At 43.0% G+C, this 21195-nt stretch overlaps 1 protein-coding gene across 1 annotated transcript in view; it reads right to left on the reverse strand.

Annotated features, from left to right (window-relative positions):
- Positions 1–249: 249 nt before the first annotated feature.
- The window catches only part of FAT4 (FAT atypical cadherin 4), a 120313-nt gene continuing 99367 nt past the window's right edge, over positions 250–21195 (reverse strand). Inside the window, exons 10-17 of the mRNA XM_064711586.1 lie at positions 20270–20374; positions 18396–18703; positions 14284–14369; positions 13080–13259; positions 11956–12080; positions 10665–10870; positions 5815–6076; positions 250–3596 (exon numbers count right to left, since the gene is read on the reverse strand). Coding sequence (XP_064567656.1) covers positions 1723–3596; positions 5815–6076; positions 10665–10870; positions 11956–12080; positions 13080–13259; positions 14284–14369; positions 18396–18703; positions 20270–20374 — 3146 coding nt within the window. The 3' untranslated portion in view covers positions 250–1722. The remainder of the gene's footprint in view (positions 3597–5814; positions 6077–10664; positions 10871–11955; positions 12081–13079; positions 13260–14283; positions 14370–18395; positions 18704–20269; positions 20375–21195) is intronic.

Below are 21195 nucleotides of genomic sequence, written 5' to 3' on the forward strand. Positions count from 1 at the left end.
TTTGACATTATCTTATGCTCAACAACCTCATAATACCCTTCTCCATGTTTCTGAGGTATGTACTTGCTTCTTAAAGCCTGTTTTCTGATTAAGAAGTTTATATAGCTTAAAAACCTTATAACTTAAACCCCAAAAGTGAAGATCAAGGAGCGGAGATTAGAGAGAAAAGACAAAAGGTTTCCAATAACACACACTAAAGATTTTAAATAAATATTTTAATTCTATTATTGGCATTTACAGGTAGAAAGCATACAGTATGTTACAATTTTATCAAAATGTGAAAAATATGGATGTTACATAAGTAACAAATGTAAAAAAAGTATTTTTCTTACCTTCCCTGAAAGTAAGAAAACTATTCAGCATAGGAAAATATTGATATAAAAAACACAGCTTAGGTAAAAAAAAAAAAAAATTGAAGTTTTTACACAGTACAACAGGTTCATCAGATCTGAAGATGTAAGGACTTTGTGAGATTCTATTTCACCTACAACTTTAGGGAACTGGGGGCAACTGGTAAGCTACATTAATGAATCTACAAGTAGTTTTCCCTCATATCTGCTCCAAAATGCTAGAGTGCAGTAATTTTCTATACAATAAATAATTCTTCAAAGTTTCCACCATAGAAAATCATAGAATGCAGAAAATGCCGCTCCAAGGTCACAGAGGCTAGGCAGTGCTTTAATGATAATTATGATAATAGTTATTATAGTGCTTTATAATGTCGAAGCACTTCAGAAGAGTTCACTAATTAGGGAACTGAGTGTTATTCCTACCTTTCCATGGTACAGGTGGGAAAATGGGATCAGGGGAGAAGCACAGGCTGCAGCAGAGAAGAGATGTGGGAATGGACAGGTTTGTCCCTTGCTGCTGTGAGCAAGGGGCCTGGGCTGACAAATGACCATCAGGAATCAATGAGAAGGGGCAGGAAGGGACCAGGATTAAGTAAGCATCCCCAATAAAAAAAATTTCATAGAGATTCAGAAGCTCTCACACAACTTTGTCCAAAAAAAAAAAAAAAAAAAAACAAACAGGAGCAAACAAACAAAACAAAAGAAACCTGAAATGAAAAAATAAACAAACTGAAAAGGAGAAAAAAACCCAAACTCCTAAAGTGCTGACTGGCTTGAGCTGCTTCTAGCACCTCTTGTATGGAATAAGACTTACAGCAAGCACTGTTGCCAGCAATTATTCAAGCTGATTTATTCCATAAAGTCACATGTGAGCAACTGCAGGATATGGTAACTACATTTTCTGAGACACCTCACTACTGTAGTTCCTTCATTCACCCTCTTACTTCCATGCACTTCTTAAGGAAAATGGAATCCTCAGTACTCTTGCATCGTAGAACATGTTAGTAGCTGGAGACAATATGCACATCCTTCACAATTGAAACAAAAAATTAGTTCATTTTCAGAACAAAGCGTTATTAATTTAAGAACCACGAACGAAACAATGGTAAATAGGAAAACCCTTTCCAAAGGCTGCATGCCGAATATCTGGTTTGCAAATACAATGCATGCAGGAGAAATAAATTCATCCAAGCATAATTAAATTAAAAATGTCTCAAGTCTCTCTTTCAGCAGCATAATGGTTATTATTTTTAAAGTCTCCTCCAACCAGACTGGCCTGGGGATCAGATGCTGACCTTGGCTTTTCTGCAACCATATAATGGTTTGAGCAGTCCCCGTGGCTTTGCACTGTGGCAGTACCAGGGGACAAAGCCTATACATACTGTTCTGCTTCCCCCTCCTTGGAAACAGCCTTGGCCGTACCACCTTTGCTCTCTTCACTCACTGCTGCTGCTGCTTTTTCAGGAAGCGATGCCAAATCTTTGAAAACATCCACGTAATGCCCAAAGCCCGGGCCCCAGTTCAAGAGGCTGTCCCAGTTGAAGCTTGCCGCGGGCTGGCCCAGCTTGGCGGGCAGGGAGCTGTCCCCGGGCGCGGCGCCCGCCGCCTGTGCGCCCACGGGCCCGCCCTCGCCGCGCCGCCCCGGGTACCGCCGCGGCTTCAGCCTCGAGCCGTAGTTGTCCTCGTCGTCCGCGTCCGACTCGTTCACCTGCGACAACTTGGGCATCCTGGAGGTGTAGGCCATGGGCTTGTCGCGGTCGTACTCCATCTCGGAGCAGGTGAAGGACTCGTGCGAGTCGCTGTCGGAGGAGGACTCGGGCGCGGGAATGCCATCGGCCGGGTTCCTGGTGCGGGACAGAGGCCTCCTGCAGTCCTCCTCGGAAGAGGAGCGGCCGTGGTCCGCGCTGCAGATGCTGGGGTTCCTGGGGCGGGGGGTGTTCAGTCTCTCCACCTCTTCGATGGACAGCCCCACCGGGGGAGACGTCTCCAGCGGGATCTGCCCGATGGGCTGCTTCAGGCGGCTTCCCGGGCGGGAGCTGTGGCCTGCCATGGTCTGGGGGCTCTTGCTTCTCCTGCCCAGTCGAGTGGCGTAGTTGAAGATGCCGGTCTGGCAGACGTCGCCATGCATCTCCAGCGGGCTCCCTTCCCTGATGGCGAGGTGCAGCTCCCTGGCTGGGCTGTGCCTGTAGAACGTCGAGGATTTGGAGAAGGGTGCGGGGCTGTGCCGAGACAGGGGGTTGGGAGTGGGGCACGCCGAGTGGCTCAGGGACGATGTCCTCAAGCCCTGCCCGTAGGCGGGCTGGTAGGTCAGGCTGCTGGCTCCCAGGGGCATGGGGGACTGCCGGGCGAAGCCCAGCGGGCTGTGCCTCTGGATGGAGAACTTGGGCGTGTGGCTGCGGAACTGCTTGTAGTGCTGGATGATGTCGGCGTCGGAGGGGGCGATGCTGCTGGCGTTGTCAATGTCGTAGTGCTCGATCTCGGGCTCGGGGGAGGCCAGCGGGGCACTGGGGATGGCCTCCGTGGCGTGCGGGATGTCCGTCTCGTCGTAGATAAGATAAGGGTTTTCCCTTTCGATGATGTCGGGTTTTGGGTTCCCCTCAGGCTGCTTCCTGACGGTCATGTCATCACCGTAGGGCGGGATGTTGTCAGGGTCATCGAACGCCACGTTCTCGCTCCCTTTCTTCTTCTTCTTCTGCTTCGTTTTCTTCTCCTCTTTGGGCCCCTTTGACTTCTTGCCCCGGCACTGGTTGCAGAGGATGAGGCTGAGCACCAGCAGTGCCAGGACGGTGGCGCAGCTGCCCACGATGGCCGGCACGGCCCAGAGCGGCAGGGACAGTTCCGCAGGGTGTGGGGACGGCAGGCACGCGTGGCCACCGTTGACGCCCGCCCTGCACTCGTGGCCGGGGGCGCACAGCACGCCCAGGCAGGCCACCACGGTCTCACACGTCCGTCCCGCGTAGGCCTCGGGGCAGCTGCAGGTGAAGCCGGCCTGGGGCCCCGGCTCGCAGCTGCCCCCGTTGAGGCAGGGGCTGGAGGCACAGGCGCCCGGTGGCACGCACTGGTACGCGAACCAGCGGTTGATGCACATCAGCTCGCCCCAGCAGGGATTGCTGGCGCACACGTCGGGGCCGCGGCAGCCCGTCTTCACTGAGGGGTCTGTTCTGGAGAGCGTGGCCAGGCTGTGCTTGCCGGAGAAGGGAAGGGTCTCCCCGCCATACTTGATGTAGGAAATGCAGCCGCTGAAGCCTGAGAGAGGGGAAAAAAGGGACAGAGGTGTTGGGAGCTGAAGGTTGAGCATGTACTGTCAACAGCGCAGTACATACTCACTGTACAGACTCAGTACATACACCACTGTTCACTAAATAAGCCAAGAATTGACATTATCATAGAGAAACATCTATTCTAACAGCACTTAATGACTTTAAATTGAGTATGAATAACCACGATGGACTATCAACAGCGTGGTACATACTCACTGTACATACACAGTATGTACTACACTGTTCACTGAATAAGCCAAGAATTCACATGGTTACCACAGGGAAACATCCATTCTAACAGCACTTAATGTCTTTAAATTGAGTTTGAATAAATGCGATGTCTGATGACTGAAATATAGCATATTCAATATATTCAGTATATTCAATCTATTTCAGTGTATTCAATATACTGAAATGCTTTTGTCTCCCAATTTTCCCCTATCTCTAAAACTTCTTATCATTTCCCACAGAGAATCCTGAGGGCAGCTGGCTTGGCTGTGCTAGCACCAGGCATTATTTGAGTTTGCCCAACGTGCTTCAGCTAAGCCTCCTGTCCCTTAAATTCATGGCATTGCTTTTGTTTCTCTGAATCTTGAGGGGCCTTTCCCCAAACTTCCCATACTTTGGTTGCAGTGCTACCCTACAACAAATTTTAGTGCTGTGAGAGCCCAGGAGATGGAATTATCCCCAGGCTGTGTGCAGCGGCTGAGTGAGGCCACAGGAAAATCCAGCCTTTTGCCAGCCTCATAATCCTCTGTGTTCCCCTGACTAAATCCTTTCTGGAAGGGTCTTGAGGTAGTGCAACCTTATGGGAATCTCTGCTTGGAGCTGTGGCAAAATGGTACACAGAGATGGATACCAGCACTCTGTCATGAGACAGCAAATACACTTGAGTGGTATGAGATGCTGTTAAAGGTTTAGAATCCTCACGGTTGAAGATGTAGGTTCAGTTGGGAGCCCAAGCAAAAGTGATGATCACCTTGCTGCATGCATGGAGGTTCCTTGTAGTACTGATGTGATAAACAATTTGTCACATCTACCTGGATTTGGAAATGGTACTGGACACAGCAGCTTCACAGCCTGTCACCTCGTGTGTTGTCTGCCTTTAACAGCACTGCAGATATTTTTGACTCTGAGTTCATGCAGAGTTTTATACCAGAGCCTTGTAAATCCTTGGTATGTCGTACCCAATGTAATCCAATATTAAAATAAAATAAAATCATATGAATAAGGGATTTTGGACTGTGTGTCTGCTTAATGGAAGCCAGACATTACTTATTTGTCTGCCACAGCATTGGGCAGTGGTGAGAGGTTAGTGTCCTCAATTTTCCTTGTTCCAGCTTTCCTAAAGCCTCTGCTTTTTCCATGCACATGCTGCTCATAAAACATACATGTAAAAAGGGTAAAGGTCAGCACAGCATCCACAAGCTTTTACACCCCATTTCATACATATTCACAATACACAAGTGTAAAGTGTGAATCTACTCCACTCAAAAATACTTTATCTAGTCACAATTCATGAAGCCAGGAAGATTCTTCAATATAGAAATATGTGAAAAATACATCTGTATTGTCTGGAGAATCTCATGTTTTGCAGCTAAAAATCACTTCCATCTTTACCTAGCACTTGGGAAATGATATCAAATATGTGTTATCTACTTCTTTTGCCAGGGTTTGAAACAGTTACTTTAACTCTTAAGGGAGACTGATTTGCTCCTTAACAGCTAGACATCAGTCAGAGGGTGTTCCCTTATTGTCCTTGCTCAGAAATAACTCCTGTTTTTCATTTGACAGCAGGATAAAGCAGCAGGACCTTGGAGTTGCAGAAAATATTAAAATCATATAAATAACAGGGTAAATCCTGCGGTACTTATAAAATCCCTACAAAGTTTTTGTTTAGCATTTTTGCCCAAATGAAAGATTTGCCTTGATTTTCCAGGTTATGATTCAGGTGAAGAATACATCTTTTCTTCTCCATAGGGGTAACAAAAATACAGCAATTGAGGTACAGACAAGCAACTCCCCTGTCTCAAAAAAGCCCTGCAGATGGAGTGTCTGCTTGTGGAAACAAAAAGCCTGCAGTGTGTACTAAAGGAACAAAATCTGTAATCCTTACTCATTCAATTCACATTTTTTCTGGCAAAGGATGGACGTACACTAATTACTAATAAAGAATTACAGTACTTGGGGAGAAAAAAAATTACCTGCAGCTGTGCTCTTGAAAGGCTGGCTGGACGGAATTCCTCCCAGAGAAATGGTGAGGACGTTGAGGCCACCAAAGTCCTGGGTGGCATGGAGGATGTCCCGGCTGTGGGTCCTGTCCACCGACAGGGTGGTGGCAGAGCCGTTCTTCTCCAGGAGCACCAAGTGCCACTGGCCATCTGCAGCATACACCTCAGGGATGTTCCTCTCCACCTTGCCAGCAACTCCAGCATCAGAGATGTAGTGCACCTTCCCACCTTTGATCTGCTCAGAAGAACACATGACACGTAATTTTAAACTGGTGTCGCATAACACGCACACATAACCCCTCTGATGTATACTCACAGCTACAGTAACATGTGGCTTTGGTGTAATAGAAAGCTGGGGTGGGTCTATTTTCCCCCAAACAATTGCTTTGCACTAAAAAGGCATTAATTATTTACCATGAAAAATTTGGCCAGAATTAAATATACCACATTGTAGAAACTTCAGCAGAAAATGTGCGTCTTAGACCTGCCACCCATTCAACCCCTGGCTAATCCTACTGAGCAGCCAGCTATAGGTCATGCACATGACACACATTTTAACCAGAGAAAGAATATTTCTTTCTCTTTCTTCAAGGCAAGTGTGGAAAATGCTTAGCAGAGTGAACAGATGTTGTCCTCGCCCAAGAAAATTGCATCCAGTTTTTATTACGACACAGTAGGAATGCATAAGGCATGGCAGGGCTTGAGCAAGAGCCCCATTTCATATCTGCTTTTTCTGCTAATTGCTATTTTGCAGGAAACTTTTGTGGTATTTCAGAAAGCTTTCTGAAGAGCTGCAAAGCGCGTGATTTTCTGAGAATTTTCAAGTAGTGCTTTCTTGAGCAAACCACTTTAAAACTTGTGAACAGCCAGGGAAAAAAGGAATAATATTACTGCTTTTTCTCTTAATAATGATGCCTCACAATTCTACTGAATCATGAGATGCGGGATTTCAAACCTCTTACCATGATCCCAAAATGAGATCAGTGCAAATTCTGCACTTAAGATGCAGGAGCTTAAAAAGAATCCCCAACATCCAGCCCTGCCAGTTTCTCAGATATTGCATGAATTTGGGTACGCTGGCTGACCTCCTAGGGGCGTGCAGAACTGCGCAGACTCATGGAGGATGGCTCTGGGACTCGCTGCAAGTTTCCTTTGGTGCTCTTTGGTCACATATTCCTGCATGCTTGGTCACACAGATTGAATGGAACAGCTCCTCTCTGTCCCGGCTCGGTCAGCCCGAGATCCGTACCCCGCGCGTGTGGGACGTGCGCAGGCAGAGCCCAGGAAAGGTCACAGCCCCAGGTTTGCTGGAAGCTCTCAAAGCCCTGCTTCCTTTGTTCCAGGAAAAACAAGGTTCACCTGGGAAGAACTGTGAGGTGACACACTGGCTACAAGAATGCTGCTCTCCTTTCCAGAAACCGTTAAATGTTCTGGATTTGCTTCTCCGCTGATGCAAGCTGAGGACTTTGCTCAGACACTCCAGCTTTAATAAGGCTCTAAGACCACGCTCATGTCTTGGCAGCTGCCTGAATGAATGCATCTAGCACGTTTTCCATTTGGATGGAGGACACAAGAATGGTTAATATGTGCATCCACTTCATTTTCAAAGGCAGTAATTTAGACTACTTGAAAATGTATTGTTTGATAAGGCTCACCTCACAGACAGGATGCTTTTGTTACTGATAAAGAACAAGTGGCATGTGTCTAAACTATCACACAGACCAAGGAAAATCCCACTGTTACAAATGCAGATTTTTAAAATATATTAAACACCATTTCTCACAATAACTTATAAAAAGCTTGACTGAGCTGAATGTATACATATATTTATGTCTGCAACCTGTATTGGCTTGTTATGTCTTATTCTGTCTTTTATGCCCTATAAAAACACTGCCTTGTATTTTAGTTTTTATGCAAAGAGAAAGGGATACACCATGCCAGACAATACTCTCCAAACTTAAGGGGAGACTGAGCAGAGAAGTAAAATTTTTAATTTCACCTTAGAAAAGACCTGTAGAATTATTTACCTGTCAGCAACTGATATTTTCCATTATAATTCATGATTCTTTAACCCTATTTCTATATCTTTAAAACTGCATGTAACTAATGCTAAAAGACTCATAAATAACACACTAGGGGCATTTGGAAAAGAAAATTTCCAGAGACAAGACTGGTCCATGACTGCTTCGACTAGGAAAAGATATGGAATGGTGCCTTGAAGCACAACATGTTTCTAAATTTGAAACAAAGGCTGAAGTTGACAGCATTGAGTAACACAAATTTCTGGGTTTGATTTAAATGGCTGAAAGAATGAAAAGCAGAATGTAATGAAAAGAATGAACCACTAAAGCAAGCATATTCCTAACTACAGGCCTGATTCTACTTTACTAGTATTCCAAGTCTCATTTGCTGAACAAATTGGGTTTTGTCTTAAAACTAGCTCTTGAATGGGAGTTCATTTAAAAGGGTTATGATCTGTCAAGTTCCTATAACATGACATATGCATAGAACCACAGAATGGTTTGCATTGGAAGTGACCTTAAAGATCATCCAGTACCAATCCCTCTGCCATGAGCAGGACACTTTTCTCTATCCCAGGTTGCTCAGAGACCCATCCAACCTGGCCTTGAGCACTTCCAGGGATGGGGCAGCCACAATTTCTTTGGGCAACCCATGCCAGTGCCCAACCACCCCTCACACAGGAGTATTTTAGCTGAAATAGGTAGAATGTAATCCACATTCTCTACCCATACAATTCAGAGATTGTAAAGCTCTGTTTATGCTAATTTAATCTGACTGCAGATGAGATTTCTAGATAAAGCAGGACAAGACAGGCAATTTCACCTTTAACCTGCTCTATTTATCCCATTACCTCTAACTGAATTACTTGCAATGTGCACTTGTAGGAAAATAAGCTGTGACAAAGAGTGCTAGTAATAAGGAATGCCCCACCCTCTTTGTTGTAGTGGATTTTGGAGGAAGCATTTTCCAACCGAATTTGACAATTATTTAATGTAATCTGGAAACACTTGCCTCTTTCCTGGATTGAGGATCTCTTTAAATGATAAAGTCCCCTCCTGGGTCCTTAGCAGGGAGTTTACATCCATCATTTAGTGAACCAACTGCTCACAATCTCAGTGGGTCTGATTTATTACCACTTCTCTAGTTTTACCCCAATCCCAGCCACACCAAAACCAATTGGCTACAAGAGGAAAAATGTGAAGGCATGGAAGTAGCCACAGGACTCTCAGCTTTTCCCTAGCATGCTTTAATATTAAAAACACAGGCATATTAAAATACACAAAAATCAAGTTATAAAATTGTCTGTTCTGAAGACTGACAAGAATTGTCAAGACAGGTCCCTAAAGCCCAACTTCTGCACCAGGAGTGGATGGAGATGACATGGAGACTTTTGCTGGGTTGGCTACATTGGCATCTCAGGCTACCACTGAGGGGAATACTCATGGTGACACCTACTCTGGGAATGAAGAGCAGTGCAGAGGCCATACTGCACTAGCTACAGTTAAATTACTGCAGTTTTACTAACTAGCATCACCTGAGAACTGCCTGGCAACCGGCACGGCTCTCCTTCCTCAAACTTCTGCATCTGGTCCTAGGTAAACCTCTGCTCTCTTCCCCTGCACAGCTGGGGCTGGGACTTGACACCCTCTGCTTGCTTGTATAACTTCACCGATATTAACAATAACAAGAGTGTTTGCATAAACACAGCGCAGTGCTTTAGCCAGGAAAGGCAACTCTCTCTCTCTCTTTTTTTTAATAAAGCTTGGAGAACTCACCTAGCAAATTCTGCTAGGGGGGAGAAAAAGGTTTTTTCTCTCCAGAAGTCAAAAATAATGAGATCTTATCTGCTAATATGAGCTAGGCAGAAACTTCCTATGAAATGATGTGGTAAAAGTATATGCCAGGGAAGTAGTGCAGACTTGCTTCTTAAATGCAGCCAGTGTGTCAGGAAAGCTTCTGAGCAGGCAGGTGGAGGATATCTACGGGGCTGAAGCTTAGAAAGTGTGAATTTCTGTATGAATTTCTCTAAAAGTCAGGGAAAAAAAAAGTTGGAAAGCCTTGCAGCAGTCAAGGAAACTTGGAGCTTACACCAACCCAATAAAGGGGCTTGCCAACATCACTGCTGTACTCATTTAGAGTTATGAGTAAATGGACTGAGTCACCGCCAGGAACCAAACCATCGCTTTCTCCTGAGAAAGGTAACTTCTGCAGCAATAAGCTCTTCGAGTAAAAAAAAAAAAAACCAGCAAAAAAGCCCCAAAACAGTGTGGCATTTGAAGCACTAATTCAGCTATGTATGCCAAAATAATTTGATATTGACATTGGTCTGTGAGTAACCTCATAAATTTGAGTTATCCCTCACTTCCTAGTTTGATAAGCTTGAGCCATGTTGGTAGGAATTAATGAAAACTTTTTGGCAATCCTTTGCTAGCTTAAGGAGGGTCTGGGTTCAAGGCTCAAAAAATCAGAAGATAAAAGGCCAATAACAAAATGATTTGTTCTGTAAAGTGTAATGATGATAATAACCATGGCAATGAGCACTGTTCTCGTCGCCTTAAAACAGTCACTATTTGGAGTCTAGACAGAACTGATTAGATATAAAACCATCAAGATCTTCTGATACCTTGGCAAATAGGAAAGGAATTGTTGAGAAGATGAATGACACTGGAGCAGTGCCTAGTCTCAGCTAAAGACCTAATATTTCATACAGGAAACAGAAAGAGTAATGGAAAAACTCGATTTTGATCGCTGCACACGAGGCAGCCCAACCAAACCAAAGTGGGCCTTGGGTGCAATCTCACCTTCAGGGTGGTGAAGTTGCTGCTCTCCTGGACGTGGAGCAGGACGCCGCTCTCGCTCCTCGTCATGAACTTCACCTCCAGGCGCTCCACGCCCGGCCGGCCGCGAGCCCCCAGCCTCAGCAGGTAGTCCCGCTTCTTGTTGGGGCTCAGGTGGTAGTCGAGCCGGCCCTTGCCTTCCAGGGACAGGGCTGTGTCCGCTGTGATATCTGCGACAAGCACAGGGAAGCGATGAGCACACAGCCCCAGCCATCGGAGCAGAGATCGAGGTCAGAGCGGGTCAAGGGCAGGGGGAGCAGGAGTGAATGGCAACTGCAGCCCCTCTATTCTTTGGCTTCCACCAGAATGTGTGCTTGAAAGTGGGAGTGTGCAAGTAATTTACTGCTGCTATCAGTCAAGAGTAAATTAAAACTCGCTAGGGAACAAGTGAGGGAGTAGGGAAAAAAAATTTGGCTCTCAGAACTGTAATTCCTTCCCAGGGATGTTACTGTTTCCATTACTGCATCGGGGTTTCATGATATATTGAACTCTAAGCTCTTCAGGGCAGAGATAATGACTTTTTATTTGTTATGGCATAAAAAAAAAGTGAATAAAAAAGGCAGAGCACTGACTACCAAATGCTGCTAAAATTATGGCTAAATTCTTTTGTAAACTGGTGCAATAAAAGCATATAAATCAGCTAAACAATAACGGGACATGAAAAAAAACAAAGCCCAGTCATTATACTACAAATACACAGAAATAAATCACTTTGCTCTCCTGAACAATCCCATATTGATTTACAGGGCTACTCCTATGAGAGTTAATCACCCCCGAGCGTAAATGCCTTGTTTTCATTTACATTTACAATATTTTCTTGCATATAATCCACAGTCAATTTGATGAAAAGGACTTTAGTTTGGAGAAGCCATAAGCACATGAACTCACTCTTTACGTGAAGGGGTTTTTGCTTACCCTCTTACCTCCCCATAGCAGGCAAATCCCTCCTATGGGATCCCTTTATTTTAGTTACAGATTATATGTTATTGGGAAGCAGGACTTTAAATGAGTGCAAGTTACCTGAAATGTGATATACAGACCAGAAAACATTATGTATTCAGGTTGTTGCCATTTTTAGCCCACGAAAGGGCAACAGTCCATTGTGGACTTTTAAACTACTTAAGAGGCAATGTGCTGCTTGTTTTCATTATTTTATAAAATTCATTATCACATGGCCCTGAAACCCCTTAACGGCCTTTGGTTGAGCCACAGTCAGGTGTATGTTAAAGACATTTAGACATAAAGACATCCTCACATTTTTCACAGTGCCTTCCTGTCAGTCCATCCTTGCAGAGACACTGCTGCCACGACCACTGATCGACACAAGTGCCACCGTGCTGGCAGGGGCTGGTCGTGCAAGCTCCTTCCAGCCTGGGACACCTGAAAGAAACCAGAAAAGCAGATGCTGAAAAAAGTGCACACAAATAAGCAGAGCAAATGCGCTGGGAATTATCATCTGTTTAAATGGTGCTCCCTTTCTTCCCCTCAGAGATGCTAAAATGGCTTTCCCCCCATCCCTGGAAGTGTCCAAGGCCAGGTTGGATGGCTCGGAGCAACCTGGTCTAGCAGAAGCCCCATGGCAGGGTCGTTGGAACTGGATGACCTTTAAGGTCCCTTCCAATCCAAAGCATGCTGTAATTCTAAGGATCTCTGTAGACAGCCCAAGTTTCTAAGCAGATCCCAATTTTCAGCATCAATTTATAGCAGTCTTACAAAAGAGGAAGGAATTCAGAGACAGCCAAACTCCTACTATCTGTGATGCAAGAGAGAAGAAACCTTTTCAGGCTTTTTTTCATGCTGCAGACTGCCAGGGTCTTTGTATTACAATGATCAGTGCAAACATGGGGGTTGAGAGAGGAAGTGTGAATGAGGAAATCTGGATGGAAGACTGACATTATTGCTGCAACTGCGACTTCAAATACTGAGATGGAAAAAACAATAGAATGGGATAGTTCATCATTTCTGAAAGAGGATATGAGGGAAATTCTGTGATACTTGAGAGGCAAAGTGAGAGAACAGACATGGTGGATTAAGAGGAAATAAAAGGGAGTAGAGGGCTAGCAAACAGTATGAATACAGTCAAAACCAGGTGGAATTTATAAAGAAATCCAAGAACAAGGGCGACTCAATTTCAGCCCACAAAGCTACTTGAATTATCACTAACAATAGAAATGTAATTATGCTGCTTTTGTTTTTAAGACTCTGTAATCTTTAGTGAACCTTTAATCCAAATTCACTTCCTTCCTACTTTTTACAGTGGGTTCTACATTCTTTTTCTCCTGACAAGAAATATCTGTTGGTGTCTGAATGGAATAGCATTCACGATAGTTTCCTTTATTGCAAACGGGGTCCATTTGATCCCATATATAGCAGACGTACTGATCTAGGATTCCTTGGGCTGCCAAAGCCTGGCTGGGCTCCAGGGGACGTCCATTGACTGCAAACTCCATTATGCAGCCCACAAAATCATGGCTTTCCACCTGTCCTCTCCTCTGAAGGATGGGCTCTATGGACCTGATGCCACCAACAGTAACTCGATTTGGTTGTACATCAAGAGTCCTGTGAAAGAGAAAAATGACTAATCAGTACCAGGCATCAGGATGGTGATGACAGCACAGGAACTGCAACCATTAGTTACAGCCTCTGGCTAAAATTCCTCTTCCCAAATTGGTATTTCACATTTAGAAGGGGACACAGAGATTAACATCACTTCAACTAACAGTTATAGTGGGCACGACTCTAAATTCACACTCAGTCTGCATGTCAGAATTTCTATTCACTTGACTGAGCAGTGTGCTTGAGATCACAACAAATAAGGCTTTTTACCCAACTATAATTGAGATTTTAGATGATACTTAAACAGCAGGAAGATGGACTCATTGTTTTACAAAGATGTAACACATCTGCTAGCAGGGAAACCCTGTGTGGCAGGAAACAATGTGATTATTTTAAGAAATTAGCCAAAGTGATTGGGATTAAAGTTACTGTTATCTCCAAAAATTTGCGCCCAAGACTACTGAGCTAGTTACAGTAAACACCAGAAATAAAGTTTGATTTCTTTACTGGATACTGTTTATGAACTCAAAACTGTAACAGAAAACACCTGAAAACAATGTCAAAGTAATTACTGTTAATATTTTTGTAATGACAGCACTAATCAGGTGATTTTATTTCCTATGTCTCTATGAACAGTGACAGGTGCAGTTTAAATAAATACATGACCCCAAATCATTAGGCAATAGATGTTATTCCCATTTGTACCACAGTGCTAATTATTCATGGCCATGCATTTCCTGACTGCCACCAGAGCCTGGGGACAGAGATGGTGTAGAGAACTGGGGCTTTCTGAGCAAACTCCTTGTTATGATCCAGTTCCATGCAGAAATATAGCCTGACCTAGCAAGCAGCAACACACGCAGAAAATTTAATTTGCTTCCGCAAAGATGGACGAAAATGACCCTTGGGGGCCTTATCATTATTCCAACTTTCTCTGACTTTACAGGGAGATTTCTTCTTAACTTATTTAAAAAAAAAACTCCCACCCAAACCCCAAGCTAACCCCACAAAATGAAACAATATTTACCAGTCAGTGGAAACAGCAACGTTGCTAACAGTGCAGTAGCCTGGCTCCTGGTCCTCAGAGCAGGAATCCACCGTCAGGGATGCTGCCTGCAAAAGACACACACACAAACATGCTGAGCATGGCAAGGCTTTAGTCCCCAACTACATAAATTATTTATGTTTAGGTGTATTATATCAAGGACTTGGCCACAAAGGAGCACTTGTATGTCACGATGTCACTTGGGATTGCAGAGTGCTCCAGAGCCACTGCTCAGCTCCACACTCTGCCAGCACAGCGTGGACACCACCAAGGTGTGGATACGGAGAGGGGAGCCAATTGTCTCCTTCATACAGACATGGAGTTAAACACCAATTTTTCACATTTGGGCGGGGTTCCTTTCATATTTGTTTGCTTGACTCCTTTATTTTGGCTCATACCATATCCTACTCCTGACATGGTTCAGATAATGTCAGCAAAAAGCTGCCCCTTCCAATCACAAAGGGAGTTCCTCCAGGGACTTTACTATGATATTAAACATATTGGAATTGATAAAAAGCATGTTACAAAAGCTGGGAGTACATACATTGAGATTACCAGTTAAAAAAATGACCCTGGGATTAGAAACACTGAGATTACTAGTTAGAAATAATAACCAACCACTCAATAAAGCTCAAAACGTAACCAAATGGACCTGCTTAAGGTAACACCTTGACTTAGAGGTCATGAGGGATCTCAACTTTGAAAATGGAGGAGCATCTGGACACCTAGAGTGGGACCAAGCTGATCTTTAGAGAAGTACCACTAGTCACAGCAGTCTTGCTCTTTAATTATTGTTATTATTAGTAGTATTTTTACCCCCTAGACAACACTGTTGCCTCAGCCTGGTCTAGTGGAAGGTGTCTGTGCCCACGACAGGGGGGTTGGAACCAGATGATCTTTAAGGTTCTTTCCAACCCAAACCATTCTGTGATTCTGAGACTACCCATCTAACTTATTTACACTAAAGTTACTCATGGCCCTTCTATTTGTAATCTATAAAAGTCTAACCAAAGCTGTCACTAAAATCATGAAACAACTCCTGCTTATTTGAAAAGGAGTTTTTATTTTATTCCTTATTTAGCAAAGAATTGTCCCTACAGTGATTTATTAATAACAGATGCGCTGAAAAAAAGAAACCCCAACCAACCCTGAAGGTTAGTTATTCCTTAAAACAAATTTTCAGAAAAATAAACATAATCTCCACGCTGTACATCTCCTCATGTTTCAGCTAGATGTGTGGTAGAGTTTTACAGCAAATTTAAATCAAATGCCACCTTTAAAAACGCCTGGGTTTATATTTTGATTTAGATTGCTCTATGGGAGCTGAGCAAGCAGCACTGGCTATCAGTACATCATTACTCTGCAGAGATTTTTTCTACTGCCTGCAAATAAGTTTGGTAACAACAGCCTGTTGAAATCCCCACAGATTGGCCATGCTAGCTCCAAATACATGCTGCAAGCTGACACACTGCATTGACCAAATAAATTCAGAGCTCTTAGCCCTAAATCATGCCCTACAGTACGACTGAATTGTTCAATCTGCTATTTTTAATGGAAGCTTATCTTGAATTTCTTTCCATACAAATGAGCAAAGTGCTTCTCCCAAGAAATGTCAGTCTGCAGTTCCAAAGCAGATTATAGCCTTGTGTAAATGAAACAATTCAGAGAAAGAATAATACGCTGGATGCTCTGTATGCCACCACATGCATACATATTTTTCCTTCAGAACATCAACAACAAAAACTGAAATGAGTTTTTTTGTTCTTAGCTCAATCAGCATAATCTCCCTAACTTACATTGCTATGTGCTCTGCAAGCCAAGCTCCAGCCCCAGCTGAAGGGCTGGATATTTGAGAATATATTTTACTTGGAACAGAGTTCATACAATTTATTTTCTAATGTTAGTCAAATGTTCCTGCTTGTTACTTAAGCATTACTCTACAGTTACCTTGCCACATTATGAGCCTTTCTATCCTGTCACTTTGCAATAGCTCAGGACTGACAACTTAATGATTTTACCAGTTTCCGATAAAATCCCACTGTGCTGTAGGAAATGACAGATTTGGAATCCTAAAGGGGGCCTATTTTATACAGTTTTGGACACCTGGGAGACATTTTTCCTGCAGCAGAAATACCTAAGACAAAGGCGATTCTCTTCACATGCTGTTTGTAAACAGCTGAAATTACTGAATAGGTTTAAACATTAAAAACAAACAAACAAACAATCATACAAAGGTATAGGTTGTCTTAAATATCTGCTTTTAGCCTGAAGCATTCATGGCTGAAATTTCTAAAAATAGCCCTTTTTATGTTCTCTCTTCTTCTATAGTCTTCTGGCACACTGACAAGTAAAACATTTTCTTTCTCTGCTTTTTCTTTCTTCAGTGTACTTCATTTATTTGTTGCAACTTTTACTCTGTGTCTTTATACTTTGCCATTTACATCTCATTTATGGAAGTAACATTCTACTTTAGTTTCTAAAATGGGAACCTGGTGCATGTCAAGATTGAAGTGCACCTTCAGGCTTTACCATTAGGAAGCTGTGATGTAAATTATTAAATTTGCAAGATGCAAATTGAATATCTGGTATTAAAGCACATTAAACCAAAGTCATTGCTCAGCTTCACAATTAACCTTCATCTTATTTGGATACATAAGTCATAAAAACACACACAGATTGGATTTGCAAATCCAGCTGAAGGCTGGATTTCACAGAACCATAGAATCCTTAATGTTGGAAAAGATCTGCAAGAGTCTAACCACTAAGCCAGCACTGTCAAGGCCACCACTCAACCATGTCCCCAGGTGCCACATCTACACATCTTTTTAATACCTCCAGGGATGGTGACTCCACCACTTCCCTGGGCAGCCTTTTCCAGGCACTGACAGCCCTTTTGGGGGAGAACTCTTTAGTAATATTCAATCTAAACCTCTCCTGCTGCAACTCGAGGCCATTTCCTCTTCTCCTGCTGCTTGTAGCTTGGGAGGAGAGAGCAAGACCCAGAATAAATGGAGATATCAGGTATTGCACTACAAATGGAAATGGAGCTAAGGGCTCAAGAGCAAGGACTAGAAGGGAGCCACACTGGGTAGAAGAATTTACTGCTTTTATTCCCTCCATCACTTCCAGTTTGACAAATACAAACCAAAATGGGGAACCCCACTGTATATTACTGCTCTATGACTTTAATTCCAAACACGAATTCCACGTATGCTGGCCATGTCTGCCTGAAAAGGGAACTGTTGGGCAATAGTTACTGATTATGGATGGCAAATAGATTTGGTTTCATTTCTAGCTCAAATACTGTGGAGTCAAAAAACTTGGCTTGGATTCAAAGAGCATTTGGTTTATGTTCTGCTTTGGAAATATTATTAAAAATGAGAGAAGAGGAATAGAAAACATTTACTGGAGAAAAAAATGAAGGCAGGAGAGGGGTCAGAGTGCCAGGCATATGGTAATCAGTTGTCCCAGTTTTGGCAGAATTCCTCACCTCAGATGCATTCTGGGGGACAGAGAGAGAAGTAACTTCCCTCCTTCCTCTCAAAAAACTCTCTTGATGCAGAATGTAACCTTTTAACTCTTTACATGTATGCTACAGAGGAAAACCAGGCTCCCAGTCGGATGAGATTGGAAAATTCACTGAATTAGCTCAAGGAGGTCATGGATGCCTAGAATTTTAAGTCTGTCCACTTCTATTTTCTAAATTTTGAGAAAAATTATTTTGAGTCTTTTTGCAATTACTGCGGTTAATTAGCATTCCCTGATAATCATCCCTGCAATCTACAGCAGTTAATTAGCCCCGTGCGTAGTCATCTATGTCATTAATTATTTCTGGCTCCCATTTTGCACATTGAGAGTTTGGGGGCACTTTGCACATGTTTTTTTCATTACACTTTATCATCATCACACTAAACAAACCACCACAGGGCTCTGAGTCAGTTGGAGCGAGGCAGAAATGAAGGAAGTTTTTCCCAAAGTCGGAGTTTCTGCTAGCAAACGCGACATCGCTAATTTCATGTTCCTCTGAGTTCGCCTGGAAGCCAGGGTGATTTCACCGAATTCCCCTTAAGATCCCCATTTTTAGCACTTCTCACCATTCCAGCCCTGCGTGCGATGGCGGTGTGGAAGTGTCCATCAGACACCCTCTTGGCTGTGGTGAGCCTGTAGGTGCCGCTGCCCAGGTTGTAGGAGAACCTGAGCCGGCCTTCCGCGACCTCCAGTGCCAGGAACTCCGCCCGCTCCCCCGTCTGGTTGTCGTGGTTGTACAGCAGCAGGGCGCTGCTCTGGATGGTGGCAAACTTGATGTAGATGTAGTTGTTGTTGGGATCCAGGCTGGGGAACTCCATGTAGGACAGCTCCTCAAACCCGTAACTGTTGAGCTCGCAGTGATTCCCAAAAACACCTGAAAAAGGAAAAGCAAAGTCTGGAATCGCGGAGATTTTTCCTCACCGTGTGAAGCATGGATGTGCTCTCCACATGGCTATGGAACCCCTAATGTACAATTAAAATCACACAACCAACAGAGGAATGCTATTACCCACAGCTGGGGGCTGAGGTACATTATATTTAAACTTAAAAATTGAATTACAAAGGACAGATGCATCTATTGAAAAGCACTTTGTTGAGCTCTGTGGCTTCTTCAGAAAATGCCAAACCAAGCCAGCTTGACAGCTCTGTCAGGACATGGCTGTTAATTATCATCAGGCATTTATTAATCCAGCTATGGAAACAAATCTGCAAGTTGAGTTTATTTTTTGCTCTGCGGCTGTTATCTGAACTGTTTCTCACTGGGTGGTTCATTTTTTATACTTATTAAATAACTATATGTGTGATTAAAATATTATGTCTCCTCATGTCAGTAAAAATTGATATTCATATTTTGGTGCATTCTACATACTTCTTTTCAGAGTTCTGTCACATAATTTCCCTTGATTTTTCTTTTACTGCATCAACAATGGGAAAAAACTCCTGATTTAATTTATGAATATTTGTTACATTTACAATGGGAAATTAATTAACCCTGAGGAAATGTACAATAAAGGAAATAAAAGGGAATAGACAAATTATTCCACATGCTAATAGAAATACATATTCAGCACTAGTAACAAATGCATGTTGAGAACTATACTTTTGTGAGAGGGTTTTTCAGCAGCCTTGAAACACTGTAGATGATTTCTGGACATTTCTGTTTTTCTTTTATTAATTTGTTACATTTACTTTCATTCTTTTCCATATCAAAAATGGCAATTCTGGATTAATCTGCATTCAGAATCAATCCTGCTACAATCGTGTCACGATGCCTTAAAATATCCATGTTGTTCTATGTTTTTATTGGGTCCATTCCACAGACCAAATCTGGGATAATTAAATTCTAACAATTATGAAACTATTTTGGCACTACTATATGCTTCTCTGATGTAAAATACTGATGTTATTTACAGTGGTCTTACTGTTCAGCTCCACTAAAAGGCCCTGTTATTCATCAGGAGAGCTTTGTTATCATCATACTTCCTCCTTCAGACTGAACTTTGGGTATTCTGGGTGGGGAAGGTACTTCAGCCCTGATCCAGCTGTGTTTAAGTTTCATCTTTAGGAAGCCAATAGTCTTGATTTAAGTATTTCAAGCATCCATTCTTACTTTTGGACAGTTATCTCTATTTCTCTATCTGTTCAGAAATATTCTTTCTAATTTTTAGGCACTGAGTTGTTTGGCTGGGTCTTATGTTTTCTATGAGAGATAAAGGACCTGCTACTAGGAATGACAAATATGTACTTGTAGTGACCACATCACTTTTTAATTTTCTTCTGAAGAAAAATGAGTTACTTGAACCTCTAAATGCATGCATTTTTTCCAGATGTGGAATCAAGCCAGGTCAATAATTTCAAGCCAGAAATTATTTATGCAAGTAAAAATAAATAGAAATATGAGCAGGGAAAGGGGAGATGAAGAGGAGAGAAGGGTACTCACCAAAGGGACAGTGGCAGAAATACCCCTCCAGCCCACTTTGGCAGGACCCACCATTGAAACAGGGGTTGCACTCACAGTAGTTGACAGTGGAGTCACACGTTTTCCCTGTGAGGAGGGAACAAAAGCAATTTCCAGGTCAGACTGTTCCGGGAAATAGGAAAGTCAGGCTGGTGTTGTAGGTAATGAGGTTATGAACCAATGCTGAACACATGGCCAGGAGAGAGAGCGTGCCAGGGACCAGCTCTGGGATGGAGAGAGCAATCACAGACAGGATGCTGGGCTGCTCCCAGCCCTGCCACAGGCATAATCTGTGGCCCAGAGAAGAAAACTCAACTTTCCAAGCCTCTCATTGTGATCATAGGTACTGGTGGAATGTTGTTTTAATTGAATTATTTTATTAGCTGGTGTCTATAAAAGAAAGATGATGCAATTAAAGGCAATGTTGAAATAAAGAACTGTAAAAATGAATCTTTTTTCCTCCCTGTTGAGTGCAATATACTCAGGAGTGCAAAGGAGATAGAGACAGCCCTTGCTGGACCCTGCACAGGCAGGTCATGCTGAACAGAGGCTGCTATTGTACATTATATGATTTTTCTTATTTTTCCTCATCAATTACAGCCTCCTTCCTGACTTGGAGAGACCACAGTCCTCTGGAGCTAAAACAAGCTACCCTGGATACAGACCTTTTCTAAGCAGACATTGTCACATGTGGTAAATATTATTCCCCAGAGAACAAACTGAAATCACATAATTAATTTCAGCAAGGAAGGGAACCAAGAGAAAAAGTGAAGATTTTAACAGACACCAAATACAGACACACATATTCTATGCATGAAGCTGAAATTTTCTTTGCATGGAAACATTAACTACAAAAATATTGGTCTTCATTTCTAAGGTTTCCAATGCTTGGCTTTGATGAGTTTAGC

Source organism: Zonotrichia leucophrys, chromosome 4 (assembly GCF_028769735.1).
Source record: "Zonotrichia leucophrys gambelii isolate GWCS_2022_RI chromosome 4, RI_Zleu_2.0, whole genome shotgun sequence".
Classification (NCBI taxonomy): domain Eukaryota; kingdom Metazoa; phylum Chordata; class Aves; order Passeriformes; family Passerellidae; genus Zonotrichia; species Zonotrichia leucophrys.